The sequence below is a fragment of the Stigmatopora argus genome, chromosome 1 (assembly GCF_051989625.1).
Source record: "Stigmatopora argus isolate UIUO_Sarg chromosome 1, RoL_Sarg_1.0, whole genome shotgun sequence".
NCBI classification, from domain to species: Eukaryota; Metazoa; Chordata; class Actinopteri; order Syngnathiformes; family Syngnathidae; genus Stigmatopora; species Stigmatopora argus.
In genome coordinates, this window is record NC_135387.1 from 6,629,186 (window position 1) to 6,657,018 (window position 27,833).

The following is a 27,833-nucleotide window of genomic DNA, read 5'->3' on the forward strand; positions in this document are numbered from 1 at the left end:
AGTTTTCAACAGTCAATTCAGAAATATAGTCAACAGTGTGAATGCTACTTTTCAGTGTGAAAAGAGCTGCTGCTTATTCATCGTTTTCCTGTCCATGAATGAAAGATGGAGTGAATTAACACACGGCGAAGCATGTCTGCGTGTGTGAAGAGGAGAGACAACACTTGGAGTGATGGAATGAATTTTACTTAGGATATTGAAGTGATTGAAATGTCAGCTGGGAGTATGTGGATGATGCTTTGACTTTGCCACTTGCTTAAATGGTGTCCGGGACTATAATTGTAAGAAGGTAATTTTGTATTCACAGCTGTGTGAGAAAAAAATGTTTAAGCTAGATCAAAGTGCTAGGTTTTAATTTATGCATGAAATATTTTAGTTTATTATTACAGATCTATATAGACTGTCTCCATATGTTTTTGAGTCCTTACCTTTATGTCTGTTACCAGTTCATTTATCTTCTGGTTGACTGATGGAATGCAGCTTACCTCAGTGATGTGCCCCTATCCTACTGTATACACACTCACTGCCAGGTGTTTTGGCACAGTAGCAGGGCATTCACTGAACCCATCAGTTGGGTAGTCAGCCCACGGGCAAACAAAGGCATGGCTTTGCACATGGTATGCACATTCACACTTCTCCTGGCTAGTGTTGCCTGTCTGCAAACAGCCGAGGTGAGTCACTTGCAGCCTCTTCTGCCCACTGTTTGCGTGTGTTCAATCAGCTCTCACGCACGCATTGAAAATTTTGCCAGATTCCCTAGCAAACAGATGTCACTTTGACCACAAAAAAGCCCAGCAACAACAGTGTGCACCGTTTTGCTAGCAGGTCATGGTGATCCCGTATCGGTAGTGTGCCGCTGAGCCTATTGAGTGAATTGGTTTGGTCTTGTTTTGACTCTGCAGTAACAGTTAGGTCTACACTTGATAAAATAAATGGATTCAACAGTCGGCGATGATGCCGGTCTACAATTTTATTCCATCATTTATTGCCCGCAAGCTGGAAGTGTTCACTCACTCTTCTGAGGACTGCCTTGACCCCAGTTACAAGGCAGGCATAGGCTTATCTTGGTTTGCTTTGGTCTTTAATTGCAGCTTGAATAAAGTGCCCTTTGGGTTTGCTAGCATTTCCTTGACCCTTAATCGACCTCTTAGACATTTGCCACCCCCTAACACAGCCTAGTTTCTACACTAGCTTGACAATACCCCTTGACAAAAGTGCACGAAAGGAAGCCCTCGAAGCAAGAGGAAATGGCTGTTAATGTAACAGGAAGGGAAAAATGCATACGCAGTAATTGCTACTTGAGGCTTGTGACATTTTTGTATCTTTGTGGAATTTACAAGACCTGGCTAGACTGCCTGATGTGAAAAGGCTAAAACATACACAGATCTAGAGTTGGTAATTGTGAGCCAGACGGTCAATCCTTGTAGTCCGACGCTCAAACCATCCCTAGGGTTTTTTTATTTTTATTTTTTATTTCAAACTAATCTAGAGTGACTATTGAGACGTTTGCTAGTTAAAATGCATGGCTGCGAGGCCAGGTATGTTTCTGTTTGGGGGGCTTTGGATGAAGGAATGGCATCTGACATCCAACTAAACTGACTTGATGAGTGAACAGTCCATCTGACATTTCAACTCCCAAAGACAGATCCTGGAAGTCTGCCTGCTCACACAAGCACTCTGTGTGCTGTTGCACCAGGTGAAGAATAGACAGCAAACTGTTTCTGTTTTTGAAATGTTACCACCGAACGGGCTTTTCATTTATCTATAAACATCTTCAATTCAATAATCTATTTTTCGTAAATTCCGCTGAGTGAGTCTTGTCACGACTCTATTTTACGAAGTGTATGCTATTTCTAAATTTCCATATTTCATTTTCATATTTTTGTCTATTTTACATCACTTTAAATTTTTGGGTAGTCTACATTTTACTTATAGCTGAGTCCTTGTTGTAAAATACCATTCATTTTACGTAATGCTTTTGCTACTTCTGACTGTTTAGTACTCTCGCAATAAGCAATTCCTCCTGTCAAAAAAGTGATTAACATACACAAAGATGTATTCGCAGAACACTTTGTGATGATTTAGTAGAGTCAAATGTATTTCAAAGCATCCGGCCTTAGATGGATGCTTTTGAGCCTCTGGTTGTAGCAAAATGGGCTCATCTTGTGCAAACACATTCACAGGAAACCAATTCTTTTTAATTAAGAAAGATTCTTGTGTGGAAACTGCAACCTTTCCCTTCGCTGTCAAACATAGTCATAGCACCCTATCATTTGTTTGTGTTGAACTTTCCCTTTCTTACCGCCACTTTTTTAGCGAGTTGCTCCTTCAAGTTTGGTCTTTTTCTGTTGAAGGCGTTGGCTTAGAGTAATGACACACTCCAAAAGACTGTATAGCAGCATATATGTGATTGACAGGCGGAAGAAGAGCTAAAAGTAAGATGGCAGCAATACAGACTGAAACACTACAATCTAAATGCTGCACCCTGGTTGACCCTAGATTTTAGTGGTCAGTTGACCTCCCCATGAAACAACCTTTCCTTTGTATTTTACGGTGCCCTTGTGTTTCTTGTCCCTTTTGCCATCCCCTTCCACAACATGCACACACACACAGCCACACCCTGGACGAACCATTAGTCGACAGAATGCAAAACAGAAAACCAAACCCCAATTGTGGCTATAAACTTCAGACTTGTTTACGGCGAGGGTCTGCTTAGTCACCTTTGTGTGAACTCCTAAGGCAGACACCACTGTCCCTTCATGAAAGAGCAAAGAACAACACGACCCCAACTTCACCCTTCCCAACCTGCCCTTTGGGTGACTTCGGACTTTGGGCACTGTCATGCATTTCATGGATATTAATCTACTACTGTCATTTTTATTTTTTGGTTTCAATTCTGCAATCAACTCACTGTGTGCCATTGTGGGAGAGAAAGACCAGAAGTGATCTAAAAAATGAACGATTTTTACAGTGAGTTTAGCATGCAACTAATACAATACTGAAACTATCAGATCACCACACTTTCCATTGATGTAACGGGTTAAATGTTACTTAATAAATTAAATGATTAGCTGCTGTTCACGGTAATAGACGTCAAATCCCAAAGCCAGTTCAAATGGGTTTGATGTTTTTGCTGTAGTCAGAGGGTTAATCAGACTTTTTATTTACCACACATGGCTTTTAACCCTCATTCATGACTTAATTTGGAAAAAAACGGTGTGTTCGTTGGAATAGGTAGTTATAGGACGGTCATTTTATTTTTTATACCGTAACTGTTTTTGCAGTTGTTTTAAGATTGTTTTTCCAGTTTTTTTCTTTTTTTTTTGTATTTTTTGTCATATTAGCATTAAGCTAGTGGGTGTTCATAAAAGTACATTTATTTAGCATTTCAATACAGAGTAAGCATGATTGAGCACTCTGACAAAATATAGTCATGAACTCTGAACTCTGTGGTGTACTGTTATACAAATGTTATCAGGGAATGAATTTTTTTTAGTCATGTGCATACATGCAAATCTAAAAAACAAACCATTCAATTAACATAACTCCATCATTCCTGTGGTAGGTTGACTGGTAACTTTGCAAATGTAGTTGCTCATAATGTGCCAAATTCCAAATGGAACCTTTCATTTTAAAAATAAAATTGATTGTACAATTCAACGTAAAGTAGGCTCTGTTAGGAGAAAACTGCAGGCGTGTTAATCTTAATAGTAATGAGAACCAAGTCACATAGTTTTACCACTGATTTTTTAAAATAGCCAGTATGTTTAAAAGTACGTTGACTTTCCTACACACCTTCACCTGAACATAATTGACAGCATTTTTTTTTAAACTCACCCCTTCCTGTTTTCTAACTCTGCATGCAAATGTGCTGTAATTGTCTGAACTCCTGTTAGAAGTATTTCTGTTTTGACGTGGGGATACTGGCTGGGATTTGAATCTGCTCACCAAGCCATCTGCCACTGACGTTGGGTTGCATATCTCTGGGATTAAATCAAGAGGATGTGCAGCACGTGTGTTGCTCTCATGCAGACTGGCACAAGTTGGCATTCGCACAATCTTCAAAGCACAACATATCAAGCTACAAAAAATGACACATTTTGTCTAGCACACACAGGAATAGGTGCACACATGATGAGCAATGGACAAGCAAAGAATGTGGGCCACTGCCATTTCCCCCGCAGCACAGACTGTCAAACGACCCTACAATGCCTGCAGTTAAAGGCTGTGATTACCATTTTATTACACTGTGCCATTATTCTGATGCTATCAATGGAAATGAATTGGCCTCCAATTGATTTACTATAACCGGCCCCACCTCTTCGTTGGCCCTAAGGGATCCTATGCTGTTCATTGATTTGTTCCCCCTCCGTTCTAACAAGGCATTCACTTATCACGTTATGGGATTGTAGAGAATTAGAGATTGTTTTCTTAATTTCCTATTTTATGATGCTGCGATTATAGCCCATTAACTGAAACCTTTAACGTTCTGTGGCATGAAAACACAAATATGTGTTCAAATCAAGCTCAAGTGTCAAACTTGTTGCCCCTGGCCCTGATACGATTCACCATGTAATTTTATGTATTTATTTACTGTATTTTTAATTGAAAGAAAAAATAATTAAAATAATATTTAAATTTATTTTTGTGTTTTGCATTTAAAATGTTTGAGTAAATTAACAGAAATGAAAAAAAATGAACATTTGCAATGAAGTAGCTCAAAATAGGGGATTAAACAATCAAAGTACCGTATAATCTACACTATAACGATCACTGGATTATAAAGCACACTTTCAATGAATGGGCTATTTTGTTCCATATATAAAGTGCACCAGATTATAAAACACAGTAATAGTAGTAGTAGTGGTGGTGGTAGGTGGTGGTGGTGGTAGTAGTAGTATTAGTAGTAGTAGTGGTAGTAGTAGTATTAGTAGTAGTAGTAGTAGTAGTAGTAGTAGTAGTGGTAGTAGTAGTAGTAGTATTAGTAGTAGTAGTGGTAGTATTATCAGTAGTGGTGGTAGTAGTAGTGGTAGTATTATCAGTAGTGGTAGTATTATCAGTAGTGGTAGTAGTAGTAGTAGTGGTAGTATTATCAGTAGTGGTAGTATTATCAGTAGTGGTAGTAGTAGTAGTAGTGGTAGTATTATCAGTAGTGGTAGTAGTAGTAGTGGTAGTATTATCAGTAGTGGTAGTAGTGGTAGTATTATCAGTAGTGGTAGTAGTGGTAGTATTATCAGTAGTGGTTGTAGTAGTAGTGGTAGTATTATCAGTAGTGGTAGTAGTAGTAGTAGTGGTAGTATTATCAGTGGTGGTAGTAGTAGTGGTAGTATTATCAGTAGTGGTAGTATTATCAGTAGTAGTAGTAGCAGTGGTAGTAGTAGTGGTAGTAGTAGTGGTAGTAGTAGTGGTAGTATCGCCTGCTTCTATGTCCGTCTGTGTACCCTCTGCTGCGAAATCCGTCTAATTTTAGTTATATTAAACACATTTTATTACTATTAAACCACTAGTTATGTGTTACTTTGTTAATAGATGGCGAATTAGAAGAAATAAAACATTTTTTTCAATCCAATATCCTGTTTTGGTGTTTTTTCAGAGGGTTGGAACAAATTAATTTGTTTTTAGTTCATTTCAATGGGAAACGTTCGTTCGAGTTACGAGAAGATCGACATACGAGCTCAATCCCGGAACGAATTAAGATCGTATGTAGAGGTACCACTGTAGAGGGAAAATCTTCCTGCTACCCATAGGTCATGAAGAACATCATTATAACCGAGTGTCTAAAAGCTGTCGAAAACATTCTCATCACAGCACAACTAGAGTGCTCACTAACAACCCAGACCATTCATTATGCTTCTGCTTTCCGAGTTGGCACTTCAGCACGTATCGCCTAAATGGAGACAGACATTCTCTGTCACCTAAATCCAGTCCGTCAAGAGCCTATAGTAGTTTCTCAAGTGTGATGGTTGAGAGATGTTTTTTTCTGAAAAGTGAAATTTCATAAAAAATTTCCATTGAAAAAGCAAAATAAGCTTTGACAAGCTTTCAGGCAGAGTGCTAGACTTTTTTTTGCGTCCTAGTGTAGATTTTTTTCGTTTAAAATTGCAAGAAATGAAAGGCAAGTTCTTAATTTGTATTTTTTTGCAAAACATTATTAGATGAATAATTGATGAGATATAGATTCCAAAGTCACGCATGGCAAGCTTGTTGAGTTGTTTGTCTCATTGTGCCCTGCGATTGGCTGGCATCTAATTCAGGGTGTCCGCCACCTACTGCCCACACTAAACTGAGATAGGCTCCAGCACCCCTGCGACTTTTGTTAGGATGAGCGGTTTGAAAAATGAATAAATTAATGGGAGGAAACCAGTGTACCCGGACACAACCCACAATGCAAACTCCACGCAGAAGGGTTGTAACCTACTGGGGATTGAACCCTCAATCTCAGAACTGTAAAGCTGATGTGCTAACCACTTGTCACCCATTGACTAGTTCTGTCACTGTAATTTGACTGGCCATTACTGCAACTATATGCATGGCCCACTTAATGCCTATGCACAACAAACACAGCTATTAGTGAACACAATGGTCTTTATTCTGCAGTATGTAGCAAGACACTGTCTGATTGTGAGGGCCCAGTGTAATCGGTGGTTTGTTCTACAAAGTTGGTCAAGATGAGTGGCTGGATCTGTCATATGAGAAGACCAGTCAGGAGAGTGGCTAGCCATGATGTCTGAAACAGCTGACAGACAGAACTAATCCTACCTTGCAGACAGGAAGGAAAAATCCTGTAGCCTCAAGCCACCCGATCTCTGGCTTCTAGAAGACTAGCTGTTTTGTGTACATCAAGCAGTTTGTCATCAGACATGTGCTAGCTGCTATAATGCAACACTAACTTTTAACTCTTAACTACTCGTGACTAGATACTACAGTGGTACCTCGAGATACGAGCTTAATGCATTCCGTATGTCGATTTAGAGTATCCAATCAGCCTACCATGCATGTTTTTGGATTGTGGGAGGAAACCGGTGTACCCAGAGAAAACCCACCTAGGCCCGAGAGAACATACAAACTCCACACAGGTGGACCGACCTGGATTTGAACCCAGAACCCCAGAGCTGTGAGGCCGACGCGCTAACCACTCGCCCGGATTTTTTTTCTCCACGCATAATATGCAATGCATACAATTTATGAATGTGACTCCGCCGGGCCACATTAATAGTATTATTATTAATAATAATATATTACCTTGAAAAAAAAACGATGACATAGTGGGAGGAAAGAATCAGAAAGAGGGCGCTGGAGCCTATCCCAGCTAACTACAGACACCAGGCAGGGGACACCCTGAATTGGCATGTCACAAGGAGATGGACAACACTCATACTTAGGGGAAATTTAGAGTGGGAGGAAATCGGATTACCCAGAGAAAACCCAAGCAAGCCCGGGGACCAAACGCTCGACCCCAGAACTTTGAGGCCAACACACTAACCACTATATATATATATATATATATATATATATATATATATATATATATATATATATATATATATATATATATATATATATATATTTTTATCATTCTTCAAGATGCTTTCTTATTTCAGGTGTTTTACACACCATGGTTATAGTTTGACATAATGATCAAGTGACGCCAAGACAAGCCAATGTAGGGCATAGAATCCATTCCTAGTTATTAGTTATGGTAAAACTAAAATCATAAGCAATAGTGGGAGCACTCTTGTTTCTTATTAGAAACCCTCGAAGTACAGGTGTTAGTGGGTTGAATACAGAATATGCAAGAGGGGATAAGACTGCAATTGGTGGTCGGTCTTGGGTCCCTGTTAAAGGAGGAGGGCTCTATGGAGAAAGCTTTAGCAGGCCTAATGATGCCTGTAAGATGAGAAGGGATTTGATTGCAGGCCCCCACCCTTATTTAAATCCCCTTCCTCTACTCTGACAGGAGGATCCAAGCAGGGCAAGTTACCAACGCAAGGACACATGATGCGCTCACAATAACAAACTTTTATTAGCAGGCATCAGTCTGTCTCATTTTAAGCCAACTAAGCAGAAGAATGTCATTAAAATCTAAACACACTCTGGAGATTGAATTTTAAATGGCAATATTATACAATTTTACAAAATAGCAAACTCTTATTAGCAAATTTTGTAGTCTTTGCTGTCTTTTTTTTAAAAGAAGCATTCTTATACTCTTCATGTACACTATCATTATTATCTCTACAGTAGACGGTGCCTCCCACAGTTTATGCCTTGTCTTGAAGTCTGGATTGAGGTGGTGATATATCTGCTAGTGTTGGATTCAGAGTCCCTTAAGTCATGATTGGAAATCAAACTGCCCTTTTGCATGTGCATTCATGCCCTCTCAGGCCTTGTCAGCTGGCAAGTGTTCATGCCCACACACACATGCCCCACTGCTATTTATGTATTTGCTCAACCATGCGATTTAACCCTTTCACAAGCAAACTCATCCTTAAGGCACGTTACACATCAAGCAGAATTACGCCCCTTGAGCTGCGTTTTCCCCATCTTGTACATACACAGACACATTCCTTCCCTTGTTAACCATAATTCACATCTGGCCTCCTTTAAAGGAGGGCAGCTATTTGCACTGATGCAAGGCTAAGAGCCAGCAGCATATTTCAAATACACACATTCAAACGCACACACCCGTCTACAACTTTTACGAGGGCTGTAAACAAAGGATTTTTTTTGCTCTCATCAGTCATTCAATAGTTCCTATGCCAAACGTCATTCTTGTTTATCACCACCTCCCAATGTAATGTAGTTATAAAAACTAAGCACATCGCTCATTGATTAACAACGATTTACAATAGTCAAACATCAAGGGTTCATTGAAAGTGAAATTGTCTGCATTATGACTGAGCGATATTAAAGATCGTGCTAGAAGATGGGAACTTTTTATTTTATTTTTCTTTACAGGGAACAGCCATGTCATATTTAATCTGTAGTATATGCAGATGCAAACTGAATACAGTAATCCCTCGAATATCGTGGTTAATGTGGACCAGGGGATGATCGAGAAATCGCGAAGTAGGGTCACCCCTATTATAACTTTTTTTTTCCTTTAATGCTGAGTCCTAGTAGCAAAAGTGGCTTCCGCTCACGAGTTTCAGCGTTTTCACATTTTTATGAACTTAAAAAAAAACAAAAAAAAACATTGTTAATAATTAATAGCGGAAAAAAATCGCGAAGTAATGAATTTGCAATAAGTGAACACGCAATAATCGAGAGATTGCTGTAGATTCATCTCTTAAGAAAAAGTCAAATTTCGATAATTTTTTAACAATTTCCACTGACCCAAAAATACACATACACAATAAAAATTATACTCGATATAAAAGTCACAGATGGATATAAGTCACATTTTGGGGGGAAATATTACTTTACCAAAGACCAAGAACAACATATTATACTTTATACAAATATATACCAAATATAAAAAATATATAAAAATAAATTTAAAAACAAGAGGCTAAGTGTAACAAAACGTTATTGAGGTAACTATAGCCAAAACAACACAACATAAGGTATTGTTGTGTGTCGCAATTTGAGGGCGCAACCTTCAAGCACACTTAAGGAAACTTATTTATAAAACTCTTGATTTTACTCCAAATCACTACTACACTATAAAAAGTTTGACTTACATATTTTATTGACTCTATTTACAAAAATATCACCCAGCTCATACCAAACTTTATATATAGTGTGCTACATAAACAAATAGAACATTTCTGTTGTAATCTAACAATGCCAAAACAACTCTTATGTCAAGAATAATCAAATAACATTTCTGTTTAAATTTCCCACACTGGTAACTGTAATTGCTGTATAAACATTTAAGCCATGAAGTGGATGCAACCATGTCTTGTCACTTGGGGGTAAGAAATGGAAAAGGAAGAGGGATGGAAAAGTCCAGCTGTATTTACTTACACTTTAAGCCTTCTCGCGTCTATATCTTTGGTCTTTCCTTTCCTCAGTAGGCGGATCCATGGCTCTCTTCGTCTGAGGAGAGCCAGTCTCCCACAATTCCCACGGAAACTGTTGCCAAAGCAAATTTGGCGAGAGGATATGGAGACCCTGCTCTCTTTCCAACCCTCCCAATCTCTTCCCGTCCCTTCTCTTATGTTGGATGTTTCTTTCTGTTGTTTCAACAGTGTGGTACAAGAGTGATTGTATGCCTTCTCACTCTTTTAATACATTACTGTATTCCTTCTAAATCTATTTCTTCAAGTACAATTTGTCCATGATTTTTTAAATATGGACTAGTGAATAAGTGGAAAGTTTTAGATTTTTTTAGCACATTCTAGAAGATGTTATACAACTGGACATGTATTATTTAATGACGTCTTTTTATACAAGCAAACATTTTTGTGTTTGTGTTTTATGTGATCCAATACATGCTTTCCTTAAGAATCCATAACTTTGCAGAGCCCATAACTTTTTTTCCTGCCTTTTTTTTCTAATGTGCCTGTGAGAGTTGAACTTTCCTTCCTTTTGGGACATGGGACTAATGCAGCTTCTTATCCTCCCATTTGTTCCACTGTTCCCATTTGTTCCTGAGTGTTTACATGTTTGCTATATTGGGGAGCAAACACTGTTACCCAGTATTGTACAACACAAAATGACCACCATGCCCCTTTTATTAAATCAGCGACGCTTAACTTTTAGCATGTTTTATGGCTGCAGCTCTGCTTTCCTTTTTATTTTGTCTACCAGCTTCACTGGACTCTTCCTGGAAGTAGAGGCTGATGAAAAACAACAGACCAACTGCTGTAAAAATATTGTGAACAGAGGATGTGGAAATTCATGTTTCAACATGAGAGAGATGAAAATGTCAGTTTCCCGCCTGCCAAAAACATTGAAGGATTATATGAATGACATTTTCTACGTTGCAGGTTCCCTTTGTTTTAGGAACACCGTTGATGTTTACGTGCTGAAAGCATGAATGATGGGTTGGTTTAGGCTGAGTGGTGCAAGACTTTTTGCTTTTTACAGTTACTTAATAACCTGAGCGGCTGTCTGAACACTGACAAACTAATTTCTAGTACTGTAGTTAGTTAAATGCTGAGAGCATTGAAAAGTTTGCACGATATCAAAGAGAATTCTAGATGAGGCCGTTTTAAGTGTAGTCAGCAAATCAGTTCAAACTGATGTCAGGAATCAGCCCAAGAAAGCCAGTCTTGAATAATAATCATCCTTAACATTAAAGTGTGTCAGTGGTTTTCTGGTGACTGCAGACTGTTTTCGCTACTTTATTGGATACATTCACTGTTCTTCCCGTCAAATCCCAAGCCACTTGAAAGATAGCAGGATGAAGTCGCCAGTTGAAGCTGTGCATGTGCTTTTGAGGGCGCAACCTTCAAGCACAGTTACGGAAACTTACTTGAAAGGGGAGGTAGTGTTTCCGTTCTTTTGTTCCGATGGTAAAACTGTACAAATAGTTATGTAGCCCTTAAGACAATTTGTCATGAACTCATTCCCTGTCACTGACAGTCATAGACATCAAATCCATTTTAGTTTGGGGTGGGTGGCGTTGAGTCATCACGTCTCACTGCTACGGTCGTCTATTGCCGTCAACGGCACAGAAACGTGACCAAGTATAAAACGTGTTTGTCGATGTACAGGTATGTGGCCGACCGAGCTGCAAGAGGTGAAGTGCTCCACCTTTTTCTTCACAGAGGGCGCCTCCTCTTTCAACACCACAGGGGCCTCTAGTAAGACAAGCAGAGGCCAGTGTTAGGTCATAGGCAGGGTGTGGCTGTGTTCACTCTCCTGAGTTTAGAAAGAGCAAAGAAAACAGGTTTTTGGACCTTTCATCTTGGCCTAAAAAGTGGGTTGTTAAGCAAAGCAACCAGTCGAGCACCATGCAAAAAAATAAAAAAGACTGTTTGCCACTTTCAGTCAGGCAGTCTTTATTCACATTATGCGGTCAAAGCAAGAATTGTTTCCTGTTTAAGGAAATGGTAACTGCAGTCAATGGAATTTTCAAAGGGGCTAAGATTTACTCTGTTGAAATACATTTTAAAAGCGACTCTTTAGGAATTCTCCTTAGAAAAATTATGCTGCTATTTTTCTGGGGAACAACAATCTTGTTTGTTTGTTGAAGATATCCTGTAATCTATGACTCAGGAAATGGTCGCAGACGAACGGACTACAACATGTGGCAGATTATGAAGCATCTCATAAATTGCTGTCTGTCACATGAGATGGAGCTATAGTATGAGGGATTTGATGGTGCCTTGCTCAGATGACACCCCAAATAGCCGGAAAAGTCTTCACTTAAAAACTATCCGTAGGCTAGTTTCACCTCTGCGGTGAGCGAATTCACTGAGATCAAATTTTCAGAAAACAGGAAGATCTTCGTAGGCCATTTTGGCATTGTTCCAGCAATGTTGAACGTATGTAACCCTTCCATCCGGCTGTTCCTTTTTCCATTGCAATTACTCTATTGCAATACATATTTGGTAGATCGCTGATGTCAAACATACGGTCTGCAGGCGGGAATGGGCCCGCCAGAAAATCCTATCTGACCTGCGAGGTTGCTCTGCCTGTCGGGTATCTTCTAGCATTCATACAAGCACACCTTATTTTGAGACTCACGCTTTCATTTTAAAATGACTGTGGTCATTGTTGTGATTTATATGAATGACTCATTGATGAGAAAAAGAGAAGAAAAAAAAGATATCTTTCATGTCTGCAGTGAGCAATTATGTTTTCAGGCAGAAACAGCTATGTGCCATATCATAATGTTGTTTGTTGTGTGGATTTTTGTGCATTTAATAATGAGTTTGTGAAGTTAGACTCAGACAGACAGACAACCATTCATGCTCACACATACTTAGGGGCCATTTAGAGTGTTTTGGGGATGTGGGAGGAAACCAGAGTACCCAGTAACACCCACTCAAGCCCAGGGAGAACATGCAAACTCCACGTAGGGAGGTCTGGACCTGGGATCGAACTTGCGATCTCACAACTGTAAGGCGAATGGGCTAACCACTCGGAAACTGGGCCAGCTTTCTTGCCAAAATGTTCTAGTAAATGGAAATGTGTGGCAGATGTTGTTGGGCTTGGCGATCTGACCAAGAAAGATTTTTTATTTCTTATTGCATTATGGCTTTTCGAATAATAATTAATAATAGTTTAAAGTCATAGTTTTAATACATTTATTTATGTTAAGCGGTATGGTTTAATTATTCTGAACTGTGATAAACTAGTACATAAAAATTGTCAACATTAGACTCTTTTGAAAGAAAGATTCAAAATCTGTCAAGCTCCATTAAATATGACACAGCTGAACACTAAGATCGATCTAAATTTTTTTCAATCTAATCTTAAAATTTCACTGTCTATAACAGACAATGCAGATTTGATACACTGACGTGAGAAAAATATTTTGCTATGTAATATTGAACTCACATAGCAATATTCAAATGAAATGTATTACAACATATATGTAAAGATTTAACTCTAAACCAAGGCGCTGAAGGCATGCTATGCCTTAAGTCCCTTGGGGCAAAATATGTTTTAAGAAGTATTCTTTACAAAGTCGACCTTTGTCATACATTAGTGGTTTGCAGACAGAGGAAGTGTTCTGAAACTGAGGGTTTCAGAAAGTGCAGACTTTCTTCGAACTGAGAAGGTTGCTTTCACCCCACCCATCCTGTCTCACACACAGACACACAGACATACTAACAGAAATCCACTTGCCCAGACACGTGCACCCATAGGAGCTCCCGCATTGGCTGGCCTCTATGGCAGCTGACGCAGGGCTGCCACTCTACTTCTCCACATATGCCATTCATCACTGTGACTTGGTTTCTCAACCAGGCCATATTACTGGGCTCACACACAAGTCATGTTAGGTTACGTTATTTAACCCTGAAAGCATTAAAGGGCATTCAAGAATTAAAACCATACAATAACTAGATGGTGGTCTTTATTACAGCAAATTGTATCTTAACACTACATTGCATACAGTGGAACGATGCAAGTACGTAGATATTCTAAACATGTCATATTGTCAGTATGAGGTATTGTCATTCAAGAGACGATGCAGAAAAGTAATGTCTAACACAGAGCTAATCGGAAACCCTTATCTAAGAAGTGTGACATCCTGTCTATGTTGGGTAATCCGCAAGGGATCATAAAAGGGTTGGGCTGAAAAGAGTGCGGAAACATGCTTTCACACACTTACAGCGGAATTAGTGTCTATCTTTACACACTTGATCATTATATATAATCAAGAGGGCCACATTCTCATATTTACTCATATTTAGATTTTAAGTGTACCACTCTTGATTTGGTCCCTTGGAACCATCACTATTATCATACTGTATATCATTAGATATCGCCTATCCAACTGTCACTCTAGCTGTGCGGGTGTGGGTTCCCACCTACAGAAACCAATTTAGTCAAATAAATTCTGCTGATACGCAGTTCTCCCTTCCTTCCCTGATGGTCTAGCAAGTCATAACTCACAAGAAGAGGAAAGGCACGTGGCATAGAGACTTTGCTCAGAGTGCACTATAGTTTGTGGATGTTTGTGGGTGTGCATGTAGTGTTGGCCAGATTTTCGGTTTACCTGTAGGCACAAGCCTGAAGGCATAACTCTATAAACCGATATGTAGGGCATATCTCCTCATCAGTACTAAATGCTGGTAACCACAGACAGTTCTCCCTTAAGCTATTAGTTGTCCAAGGCTAGAATAATAATGTCCAACTGATTTTTTTGTCAGGCAAAACCACTGCCTGATGGAAAAGTTGAGCCAATTCTAAAATGCATTTAGCTAAAACATTTTTTTTCCGAGTACAGTATAAAAAATGGGTGGGCAATTAGTCTGCAAATGGCCACAGTAGGGGCAGGTTTTTAGTCCAACCAAACAATTTGACACCTTTTCACCGATTCAGTCTCTTACAATTATAATCAATTGATTACAGTTGTGTGCAGTTTGTTTCAGTTGAAATCTTATTGGATAAATTGTCTGTGGTGCATCGGTCGAAACCAAGACCAGGACCCTCTGCTGCCCATTGTGGAATAATTATCCACCTCCTGTATAAAATATAACCATTGTTATAGAATTATAGTCTATTAAAATATTTTTTTTAATTGAGTATGATTACAAAAACACCTTGACTGTGAACAGTTTGGAAAAAAAATGGATAGATAGATACATATGCACAGGTGTGTGCGCGTGCACAAGGGCGGACGCGTGGCAGCTCGTGATAGCCCCACTTTGGAGAGGCTGAGGTCAGTGCCATAAAGCCAGCCTACAGAGCAAAGAGAAACAAAACCCTACTTGTCTGTCTTTATGGGTGTGTCCATGTGTGACAGACACAGGCGCACACATCCATAGACATACACAGTGCCCCAGTCACCTCTTGCCATCACTCTTGGCAACTCATGAGCAAACACGCCTTGCTTGCTTGCTTTGGTGTGTGACACATTATCATCGTCTGGTTTGTGTGCATGTGTGTGTGTGTGTGAGTTGCTTCAGGATTACCACACTATCAAAGTCATCCAAAGTCAATACTGCATCTAAATTTAAAAGCACTGGCACTTCCAGTTATCAAAAACCTCCTCTGGCACTCCTCTATCAGTAATTTCATTTTACACACAAACATGTTGGTTTTTCTGGCACAATGCGGTGCATTTGCAGTTCACCGGCCTTCTATAGTGTGACAGTTCTTGATTACACACCAAGTGGGGAAGACCCTTCACATGATATGAGGAAAGAACATTGATTTGGATGTGCATTAATTTATAACTTTTTTCAGAATTCATATTAAATACTGGCTATTTCTCAAGAAATTGAAATTTAAAGCCATTCTATATCATACAATAATCAGTCAATTCCATCTTTTTCAAGGCGTCGGATCCCCTCCCAATCAAAAGGCCCAAATACGAAGACATCCCAATACAAACCCCGGTGGCTGACAAGGAAAAGCAGCATGACTGGCTACAATCTTTTTCAAACTCCAATAAGGTTGGTCTAACTTTGTTCACACACAAACACATAGTATGTTAATATATGACTGGAAAAGACAAGTCCCAGTTTACCATGTGAAAGATGGTTCCGCAAAATATTTAAGTATGCAAATCTTTTCAAATTTCTTTGAATTCTGACACTCAAGAAACTCAAGTTTAAACCCACCTAAATGACAACACTTTCAGTACCAGACATTTTGTGACATTACTTATAACCAAGCACAGGTGCATGTGATTTTTTTTTTTTGCGAGGTGCGAAGTATTGGATTATCATATTTAATTGGCTGAAATAGTACAGACAGCACAGTGGTCACTTCCCGCATTTTATTTCAATTTTCTTCCACTAAGACATTGGAAAAATGGAAGCCTGATTTTTATTAAACATGATTTTTTCGTCTGGGATCCACCTGATTTTGTTGCCGTTTTTCCTTTTAAACGTGTAACAGTACCGCTGAAATATCATCATGCATTTATGCGTAAAATGTTAAAGTCTGTTTAAATCATAGTAGTGGAGTTTTGCCATTTTCAAAAATACTTGTGCTCATCATGGTTGATGTGGTGCCCATCATAGCTCATTTTTGCACCCAGATTGGTTGCCAAGACAATAATAATAGCTCTTTCAACCATTCGTTCATTCATTTTCCTCGTCGCTGAACCTCAACACTTACAACCTTATATGCTGAGAAGGTTTTCCCTGAGAACAGTAATAATTTGGTCTTTGGGACCCGAACGTCAGTTTATGACTTGTTATGGAGTTAAAATGTGGAAAGGACGGTATTTTTACGGATATACGCCATATTTGTCGCTAAAAATATGATGATTGAATTGAGGGTACGGCTTTTATGTTCACAAATTAGACTTGACATGCACGAAACTGCAAGGTGACAAAGACGAAACGCCACAACACAAGACAATGCGGTCGATACGGTCATTTATTTCAAAATAAAGAAAAGAGAAACAGAAAAAACGCTAAACTAAATTTATTTTGACATCTATGAATGCAAGTTAAAAAAAAACGTATCTTGCATAAAACGTGAAACAACTCACTTGTGCCTGCCATTGCTTGCTCAGGGCGCCGCCATCTTACCGTAGTTAAACGTGCTCTGATTGGCCAGACAGGAGTAGTCTTGATACATGTGCTAATAGTGTTTACCATGTCAGCACATCCCAATAGTTGTTAAGGCTGATCGAAGGTCTTGGGGTCGATCATTAAAATATCATCCTTGATACCTGCGTAATGTGTATCTCATGCTATTATTGCACCCTATTATTGACTTCCTTTATGATTTTGTCTACGTGCAGGCAACACCCGTTAAGAATGTGCGATCCAGCAGACAATCCTTTCGATTCATACAGTATCTCAGAAATATCATGTGCGATGATTTTTCTCAAGATTTTCCCTTCAAAGTAACACATTTGTACTCTATTAGATATGGAGGTGAAAATTGTGAATTGGCCATTTTATATGAGAGAAATTGTAAAATTCAACAATTTTAAGACAATTTTAAGGGTACAGCTTATACGTAGAGGCGGCTAATATGCAAGAAAATACAGTAGTTGTTGGGCAGATGCCAATAAAAGCACTCAACTGCGCAAATCCTCATGGATTGTAAACCCCACACTTTCTACATATAATATACATCTATCATAAATTGTGTAAGAATCAATTGCTTGCCAACAGCATTCCTTAAATTGCTTCATGCATTTTCACCCTCAGGGTCTCAACTGCATTCAGCAGAGACAGAGGCCATCAGCCTTTAGACCCTGGTCGCCACACATCTCGGTTGGTGATAAGGAACCCTCGAGTCACCCTCTCACTCTGCTAAGAGACAAGTAAGTACATAACTACTTTTTGGTTTGGAGGCGGGGGTCCATGTTTCAAATACTTACCTGTCTTTACTGTGAGCGATTACCACCACTTTGTTCCACTGGATCTGATCAAGTCATTCTGACTGTACCACTGCCACCCACACTTAAACATTAATAGACATCTGACACACTCATACCATTAATCCACACTTGGCATAGTGTTGCCAATGTAACATTACTGTAGATCTGGCCCAGATTCTCATAAAGTGGGAGTAGGATGGGATCCAAATGCTGTACTGCTTTGAGCGCTTTCATTGTTTGATGTATACCTTCTTCAGAATTAACCCTGACTATTTTTGGTCAATTAAAAAAAATGTAACCACCTTAGGTAACTTGTTTCCCACATTGAACGATCTTTGCCACCTCCTAGTGCAGTGCTAAAAAAGGCAATATGACATACATAGGACATAAAATGAAAATAGTTCCTATGAACTAAATTGGATTGTTTGATATTGTATGACTTCTAGCTTTTACAACTACAAGAGCTTGGAGAATGCTGTGGCCCCGAATGTCGCCCTCACACCACTGCCTCTGGGAAAAGTGGGTCCGATGTCCCCATCAGTTCCCAGCACGTCACACCCTAGCGCGGGGGAACCTACGGGTGAGGGTGCCAATGCCACTTCTCGCCCACGCAAGAGAAAAGCCACAGCGGAGCTTCAACTTCCAACTCCTGAGGGCACCTGCTCCCTTACCTCCACTGCCAGCAAGCAGCCATCAACCCAGGATGACAAAGACTCAGAGGTGGAGATCGAAGTGGAGAGCCGTGATGAGTGTAAGATAAGAACATGAACAGAATACATGGAATATGAAACAAATGCATTTTCGGACCGACATTTCCCACAAATTTCAATCTCTCTCCCAACAGTCACATCATCTTTGTCCTCCCTATCATCACCATCGTTCACGTCGTCCAGCTCAGCCAAGGATCTGAGTTCACCTGGCATCCTGGGGCCAATCTGCACTGTCACAACTGCTGAGGCCACTACCCCTGCAGCTATCTCAGCCCCTGTGACACCTCCAGAACTGGGGTTAGAGTCAGAGCTGGAGAGTTTGCGGCAGGCGCTGGACAATGGACTGGACTCCAAAGAGTCAAAGGAGAAGTTTCTGCATGAGATAGTTAAGATGAGGGTGAAGCAGGAAGAAAAGCTGGGATCTGCCCTACAGGCCAAACGCAGCCTTCAGCAGGTAATTTCTAAATACAGTGGTACCTCGAGATACGAGCTTAATCCGTTCCGGAACTGAGCTCGTATGACGAGATTCTCGTAACTCGAGCGGACGTTTTCCATTGAAATGAATGGAAAACAAATTAATTCCTTCCAGCCCTCTGAAAAAACACCAAAAACAGGATATTGGATTGGAAAAAATGTTTTATTTCTTCTAATTCGCCATCTATTAACAAAGTAACACATAACTAGTGGTTTAATAGTAATAAAATGTGTTTAATCTAACTAAAATTGGGCAGATTTCGCCGACGGGAGACAGAGACATTTGGGGATGGGGGGGGGGGGGGGGGGGGTTCGATTGTTTTCTACGACAACGCACTCGTAAACGGAACAAACAAATTAATTTAACTTGGATTAATATATACAGACACTCAAACATACGTTTAATGTAACTTTACACAAAACTGAATTCTAATTTTGTTGTAATCTTTTGTTACCTTCGTTTTCCGGGTTGGCGGTTTGCCCCGCCTCCACCCTCACGTTCGCTATCGATGGACTGTTTGCTGTTGTATTGCCTTCAAAATATTCCCAAAATGATGCACACAAATGTCCTCACAATAGGATAACGCACGACCACTTGCCAACGATAAATAGTCTTTAAAGAACGATCGCGGGAGCTTCTTTCCTTAGAAAGAATAACAGGAAATACAATAGTTGAGCTTACCCACGTATTGATTGTGGGTAATGAAGTTTTATTCTGAGAAAGGTTGCCATTGCCTATGGGTGTTGTGTGCACGAGTATACTTCATTAGCCAGAAAGCCCTCTTTTTGCCTGCGCATGCCCGTTGTGCGTTTCCTGGTCTTAGGAGAAACTCGTCTGAATTAATCGTTCCGTGCTCGTAAATATTGTTATACACGAAAGATATGCAAAAAAGACCTGGCTTGGTCGCATCACGAAATTTTGATCGCATGACGGGCGAATTATTCGATCGAAATTTCCGCCGTAAGACGAGAATTTTGTATGAAAGCGGTCGTATGACGAGGTACCACTGTACTAATCCAAAGATCTAAATTCTTGCTAGAGAAAGTTCTGATTTTAAATATCCAAAACATGACTCGAACAAGCCACCTGAAGTTGTAGGGGTTCACTCGCCTGACTTCGGTGCAGGCATGCGTGGGATCAATTGCTGCTTGGTGGTTGTAATGTTTGAGTGTGTGAATGGTTGTCTGTCTCTCGGTGTGCCCTACGGATGACTAGCGACCAGTGTAGATTGTTGTCTGCCTTTCACCCGAAGTCCGCTGGGATATGCTCCAGCAACCCTCACAACCCTTGCGAGGATGTGTGGTATGGAAGATGAATAAGTGACTCAAACAATCCAAAACTTACTACTAGCATATATGAATACCCATTTAAGGCAGTTATGAAAAGTTAGGAAAATGTAGGCCCCACCTATTAACACTGTGCTATTGACCTTGATAAATGTTCAATCATTTGCCTTTTTTTCAAACTTTAGTGTAAATACAAATGAGTTTGTCACTATTAGACATCCAAAACCATTTGAACTGGGCGGGTGAAAGCAAATGAACACATTAGATGTCTGTCACTGTCAATGGCAGCCAATGTGTTAAATGTGATAATCCACATGCTACCATTGGTTAAATGCTGAGTCGATTCACAAAGTGTCAATAGGTCATTCCAGAAGAGAAGAACACTTTATGTCCCTGGCATCTAGATGTCTAATGTCCACATGAAAAACAAAAACACAGGCAGTTTCTATAATCAAACTTGTCCTGAGACCAAAATATATATAAAAGGGAAAACAATGACTGAAAATATTTGTGAAAACAAACAAACAAATATAGTAAATCAAGAGTAAGCTGGAAAGCAATTACACGGTTCCCTGTCCAATGACAATACAGTACATTATTCCTTTTGATCCTTTGAGCACTTTGAATCCCGATGGACACGCTGACAGATTCTTGTGAATTATATTGTACATTAAAAAAAATCAATCCTATAGTCAGCACTAACCTCATCAAATAGTGACGCGTCATCAAGCCCACAGAGTCACAATGCCTTCTCCATTGTATGAAAATCATTGCAGCCTCTTTAGAGTTATGAAGCTCTTTATTTTAGTATTCACTATGATGGAAACAATTTGGGAATTTAAATGCAACATGTGAATACCATCACTGCCTGCAAAGTTTAGTGTGAGTTGGCAAGTGATAACAATGAGAGCGGATGTTTCTGCAAAAGGAAAGGCCAGACTTCCATTTTTATATTTGGTCTTGGACCGGGAACAAGAAAATGCACTTCAAACTGTCTGTGTGTGTGTGTGTGTGTGTGTGAGGGGGGCACAAAAATAAATGTTGAGCAACCCAAAGCTACTCCAGTAGAACGGCACTCAATTCTCACTCTGTATCAGAGTTCTGAGGAGGCGGCAAGAAAAAGCACAACCTCCAGGAACATCGCAGAGCAGCCAACAAGCTTCAGGCTGAATGAAGTGTGGTCTTGGTTAGCGAGAGAGAGGGGGAAGGAGAGAGAGAGAGAGAGAGGGGGGGAAGGAGAGAGAGAGAGAGAAGGGGGGAAGGAGAGAGAGAGATAGAGAGAGAGAAGGGGGAAGGAGAGAGAGAGAGAGAGAGAGAGAGAGAGAGAGAGAGAGAGAGAGAGAGAGAGAGGGAGGGAGAGAGAGAGAGAGAGGGGGGGAGAGGAGAGGGAGAGAGAAAAACTGCCATTCCTGCTGGGTTTAGCTGAAACAACACTCGATGTGGAAACGAGAAGTGTTGAAAGTACGGTCTCATGTACAGTCTGAATAGCGCAAAGGGTGTGATAGGGATAGTCTCTTTTTCTTGGAACCAACAAAACTTGATGACAGACATGTTTGTCGAAACTCAATTTCCCATGAGTAGACAGACTATGGTTACTACTAACGCACACAAACACTTGAAGCATTTTAAAGGAAGGAACTGTCACCTTAGTTAGCCTACACATTGGCCTCACCCTTGACTTTTTTTTTACATAAACACTGACATTGACACCATAGCTTTCTGGAGTAAACAGTCAGAGACTGCTTTTACAACAGCAATCGTGGTGCACATAAAACAAGTAGTGAATAACACATAATCCAAGATTGTTTCCTGCTTTGCGTAGCAACAACTCTGACAAATGATCTTTTTCCAGGAGCTGGAGTTCTTGCGGGTTGCGAAGAAAGAGAAGCTGCGGGAGGCGACCGAGGCCAAGCGTAATTTGAGGAAGGAAATAGAACGCCTGCGAGCCGAGAGTGAGAAAAAGATGAAGGAAGCCAACGAGTCGCGGATCCGTCTGAAGCGCGAGCTAGAGCAGGCTCGGCAGCTGAGGGTCTGCGATAAAGGCTGCGAAGCTGGACGTCTACGTGCAAAGTACTCTGCGCAGGTCAGCTGGACTTTCAAACCCTTGTAAAACTACTCCTCTTGACCTGACACATCCCAGAATGACAAGGTTTATGATGTACATGCAAGCAAACTTTAGTGGTTTCAAGTCTGCATGTTAATGAACCATACACTTGTACAGTCATTTGAGTAGTTCATGACTGACCTCTCAAGGTCTGCCGAGAAGGGAAGAAAGGATGGAAAAAAATACATTTCCTTTTCCCCGTCAAAAATAAAAGGGTGTTGCCTCAAATGCAGAGACCTAAATTCAATCTGTCGCCGGAAAGGAAACAGGAAGAAATGTCATAGGAAATGCAGATGAGACAAAACAAGAGGGAGGTTGTGCTCTCTAGGTGTGTCTGTCTGCTTGTAGATACCTCTCTCTGATTTGAGAGGCTGAAGCATTTTAACGGTTTAATTTCTTGTTACTCATTGACAATGAGAGAGATCAAATCCATTTCAATCGGAATAGCTAGCATTGAGTGATCATGATTCATTGCCATTGACAGCGAACAAACGCTGCCATCCCTCGCAGTCAAAGTAACTCCAAAGAAAACCGTTGTAAAACCATTGAGGAATTTTTCAGGCCCAAATTGGGATAGTTGTGTCAACTACCGCAACAGTAAGGCATCATCACACCTTCATCTTCTTTGACGCAACAGCGAATGCAGGAGTAAAAAAAAAAGTGATAATTTGCTCTGAACCAATCATAAACAGCTTTCTCAGTGCAGTACCAGGGCTAAAAACAGGTTAGCCTTGAGATAAGACCAACTTTTTTGCTTTTGTTTGCAAAACCTGAGAGTTTGGTTATTACCACTCTCAGTTTAAATTGACTGACAATCAAAACTAAGAAAATTACAGGTTATGATTGTAAAACCACAAGTCTTATCCTTTTTCAACACAAATTTGAACACAAATAGTATATAGAACTCAGCTAGTGCGAGGCAATATGATGATATATGCTGCCAAAAGTAGATTAAATAAAATAATTAATTCTTCTTATGTCACTGTCGTGAATTGTAATAATCTATTATAAAAATCCACGACTCAACTCGACGATGTTAATATTTTTACAAATCACCGATGAAGAATGGCCACCAGATGTCCCGACATCAGCAAAGCAGTGTTGTGATCAATCACCACAAAATACAAACTACATAATGCTTCATGAATAAAACAAAAAGTTTACTCATTGGCTGCCTTTGATGATGATTGATGTCCAATATATTTAAAGTTAAAGGGGGTAGAAACTAAGTCATGACTTGTCATCATTTAGCTGTAAAATAACTCATCAAATAGGATTTTTTTCTACATCCTCCAAGCACTACTTATCCATATATTCTTTACAATCTCTGTTTTGTCCTCACTGTTGCCGTCTATCCAATTTTGTCCATTGTTCCTCCCCGTTTAGTCACTTTTCCCCCTATTTGAACTCATTGCATCCGTCTGTCTATCTTGTCTAGTCTGCTTTGTCTCATGTCATCTGTCTATTCGTGTCTCTTCTCGTTGCCTCTGTTTCTTTTCCTCGTCTGTTTGTCTGCGGGGGAAAAGGGGTCAGTAATTGGATCACTGCTCTCGCAGTCAGAAATGCTCTGGTGTATGATTTTATCTCCGTCCCGTGATGTTTTCCAGATCGAAGACCTCCAGATGAAACTGCAGCATGCCGAGGCTGACCGTGATCAGCTTCGAGCTGACTTACTGCACGAGCGGGAGGCCAGGGAGCACCTGGAGAGGGTGGTGAAGGATCTGCAACAGCAGCTTTGGCCCAAATCCGGCAGTGAAAAAGACTTGACAGCCAAGGACAAAAACATTACGGCCAAAAAGTAACCCAGTAGCCAAGTTTTTCCTCACCACCTGCGTAATCGAACACTTTCCCGAACGACTGGGACCAACATCCACACCTGTCTTCACCGTGCTCACCCCCCAGCGTGGCAAACAACATAGACCTGCAGGATTTGGCTCTCCATCTTCACTAGGGAAAAGCAAACATCACCTTCAAACTCACAGAACTGAAAGGACAATGTGGTTTTGCTTGTGTCCGACAAGACAGGTCAAACAGTCTGCGATGAAATGGATCAAGTACTAGTCATACAGCAGAAGCCTCCACGTTTGTCTCCACGTGACGAGGACGGAACATTTCCAAGACTTGATAAGCTATATAGAGACTATGGAAAGAAATACATGCAAATACATCTGAAGATGAACAATACAGACAAATGATCTACCCACATGTGCCGCCATTTTATTTTATTTGACTTTTTTTTTCACTTTTGCTTTTAGGGAATTCATCACATCAGACAGAGAGCTAATAATCAAGTAATGGTTCAAATTTCTTCTTCGTGCAAATTAACGTGATTGGCTGGGCAACGGGTATCTGCCTCTAGAAGCGAGCACTTGATTTTAAACAATCAGACTATATCCATTAGTTTTTGTCTAGTGTTCCTCACACTCAGTCCACTCAACACAGTTCACCAGCCATATTTGGGTTGAAGCATTTGGGTCAAAACCCAGAGGTGTCAAATCTTCTAAAGATTCAATAGTCCCCATGGGCTAGCATTTATTTTCCTTCATTAATCAAAATATAATAAAGTTATCACTGTATGGGGCACCCTTGGCAAGAACCACATGTCACATTAATTAAGTTAAGGTCTGTAAATACATATTTTTGGGACTTCATAATGAATGGCACTTTGTCCTAACAAACTGTTTATGCATTGTACTCCCAATTATGTCTTCAATGTTATTTTGAAAACATCATCTTATATGTGAATGCTACCGTATAAATCCAGTTAACATTTTGTTGCTTACATTCATTCTCTATTAAATATTGTTCTGTTTACTTAAGGCAAAGTATTGTAAATAAACAGAAAGGAAATCAAGGCTCTACCTGTTGCTGCCTGATTGGTGGAAATGTTGGATTCAATTTGGTTCACAAACATAGGAATAGATGACAAATTAAGAGGGAAAATGAATGAATAGCTGCAGATGTATGTGATAATTGGTTAAGGTTCCTGAAAATTATGTTATAGTTCATCTTGGCTCAACTTTAGCTGATGTGTTGTGGTGAGGAGGGAATTTATTTTTATGGGTGTAATGCAGGCTTAACATCATTTTTCACTGCCTAATAATTCGTCAACAGTGTGTATCTCAATGGTGGGATTTCTATTTTGAAAAAGAGCATACAAAACCAATCACATTTGGATTTTTATTTTTAAAAAATCAATTAATCGAAAACACGGAGAAAAAAAAGACTGTCAGGACAATGCCGTTGCAGTGGGTACAATGCAATCAGAATGTACATGATGTTAATGCTATTTTTCCTTTGATTGTTAATATTTTAAATGCGGAGGAATTTTACTGCTTGTCTGTTATGTTCACGTTTTGATAGAAAACTCATATTTTTGTTTATGCATGAAAGCGAGAACGTTTGCCATTCATATCGTCCAATATCGGGCATTTACTGTGTACTGTTTATGTATAGGGTTTAAAATTTGATGCAATTTATCTTATCTAGGAGGAGGAAATGGTAACTAAAAGCAAGAAACTGTATATATGCGTTAAAAACAATAATATGAAAAAATATGTATCACATGCAATGCTGGACAACTTCAAGTGCCTGACACTGGCGAAAGGTTTCCAAACAAGGAAAGCTATAGAAGGAAGTGATCAGGGAAAGACAGCTACTTTATTTAAAAAAATAAATAAATTGATTAAAAAAAATCACTCACTTTCCCAGCAGCTCTTAAAAAACAGCAATCAAGTACAACCAGTTTACACGTTTTTTTTAAAAAAATATTTTGTTTTTCCCTAAGCCAAGAGCAATTTAACAAAGGCGTAAAGTTTTTTTTTTCTCCTAAGACTGTGTGCTTTTTATTCTTCATTTCAAGTCAATGACGTGCATGTGCAAACACTTATAGGTTCTCTTTTCGGAAGAAAAAATAAGCCACCTCTTTCGATGATTTACTTTTGTACATATGAAGAGTTTTACTTTATGTGTTTAATCCTCGTTTGTGGACACACAATGCTAAATCATGCATGTTGAGGATAATGAAGAGGTCATTGTTATTATGACTTTTATCAAAAGGCTAGCTCTGAGTTACCTGACACTCCCTCGTCCGCCACTTTGGCACCTCTGCAAATTGGTACATTTTGTAGTTGTTTTTACACTCTAAAAAGTTGATAGCCTGTGTGTAGTTTTTTTTGTGCATGGTTTTCTACAAAGCGAGGGAGAGGATAATTACATCGGCCCGTGCAAAGCAAGCTCATTGTCTTGTTTTGGACAGGATTTTGCTAAAACAGCAATCACCATCCACGTTGAGAAAGAAATACTTGCCAGTGTGATGATTTGAATACAAATTTACAAAGTGTAAATATTTTTTTCATTAACGATACTGTATAATATATGTACATTGTGTTTGCTTTTTCAAAATGAAATCTTTTCTTACAATAGAGGTCTTGTTTAATGTTTTTCTTTTTTAAATTTGCATTTGAAAATGTTTCAAAAACAGTTCATGCAGTGCGTAAAAGGCTTTTCCCTACATTATTTCATTCATCTTTTTTAACCGTTGTCTTTGTATGGCATTTTTTGTTTTGTTTATTTTCAACAGTGCATATATTTTTTAAATGTATGTAATGTGTGTATCACAAAGCAGAACTTCCCTTCTCACTCACATTTACACAAGGTCATCTTAAAGATTGTTCTCCTCCATTACCCTTGTGTATCTGTTTAGCCCTGTGCTGCTGCTAATGCTATATAAAACTTCTAGAAATATTTTTATGTAAGAGGCAAAATGGAATCTTTCCCATTTTTAAATGCTACAAATGCAGTACAAAAAGCTTGGCCCACATGTGATCCCTCATCTTCGCTCATCTTTTCCCAACAGCACATCTTTCGCACGATACCGAAAATATTGTAAAGTAAAGGACTTTATCTGATTATGTTTGAAAATAGCTATGCTTATATACTGCAGTGACTGAATGTACAGTGTATAGATGCATTACCAGAAATAAAGTTGTTTGTCCAGATTGAATGGCCCAGTTTCTTTCCTGCTTATTTGGTGAAACACTTAGACAATAATGATCTCGTAAACATGCCATGTAAAGCCATGCGGTTCCAAACTCAGCTTGTTGTTGAATGCAGTTTAGGTAGTGGTGATAAATTGAAAACACCTCTCAAATAAAAAATGCTCACCAGTGGCAATCGAGCCCAGCCTTGCACGTACCAAAGTTAGGCGGGTGAACCTCTACACAATCAGGCGGCTTTACACATATACATATATAAATACACATTTATATATATGTATGTATATATGTATGTATGTATGTATGTATGTATGTATGTATGTATGTATGTATGTATGTATGTATGTATG

General features: G+C 39.5%; 1 protein-coding gene across 1 annotated transcript in view; it reads left to right on the forward strand.

The window, feature by feature from the left end:
- Positions 1 to 27,486, forward strand: part of skia (v-ski avian sarcoma viral oncogene homolog a) — a 74,538-nt gene extending 47,052 nt beyond the window's left edge. Inside the window, exons 2-7 of the mRNA XM_077615657.1 lie at positions 15,903 to 16,019; positions 17,739 to 17,854; positions 18,358 to 18,662; positions 18,756 to 19,075; positions 22,235 to 22,465; positions 24,094 to 27,486. Coding sequence (XP_077471783.1) covers positions 15,903 to 16,019; positions 17,739 to 17,854; positions 18,358 to 18,662; positions 18,756 to 19,075; positions 22,235 to 22,465; positions 24,094 to 24,288 — 1,284 coding nt within the window. The 3' untranslated portion in view covers positions 24,289 to 27,486. The remainder of the gene's footprint in view (positions 1 to 15,902; positions 16,020 to 17,738; positions 17,855 to 18,357; positions 18,663 to 18,755; positions 19,076 to 22,234; positions 22,466 to 24,093) is intronic.
- The last annotated feature ends 347 nt before the right edge of the window (positions 27,487 to 27,833 follow it).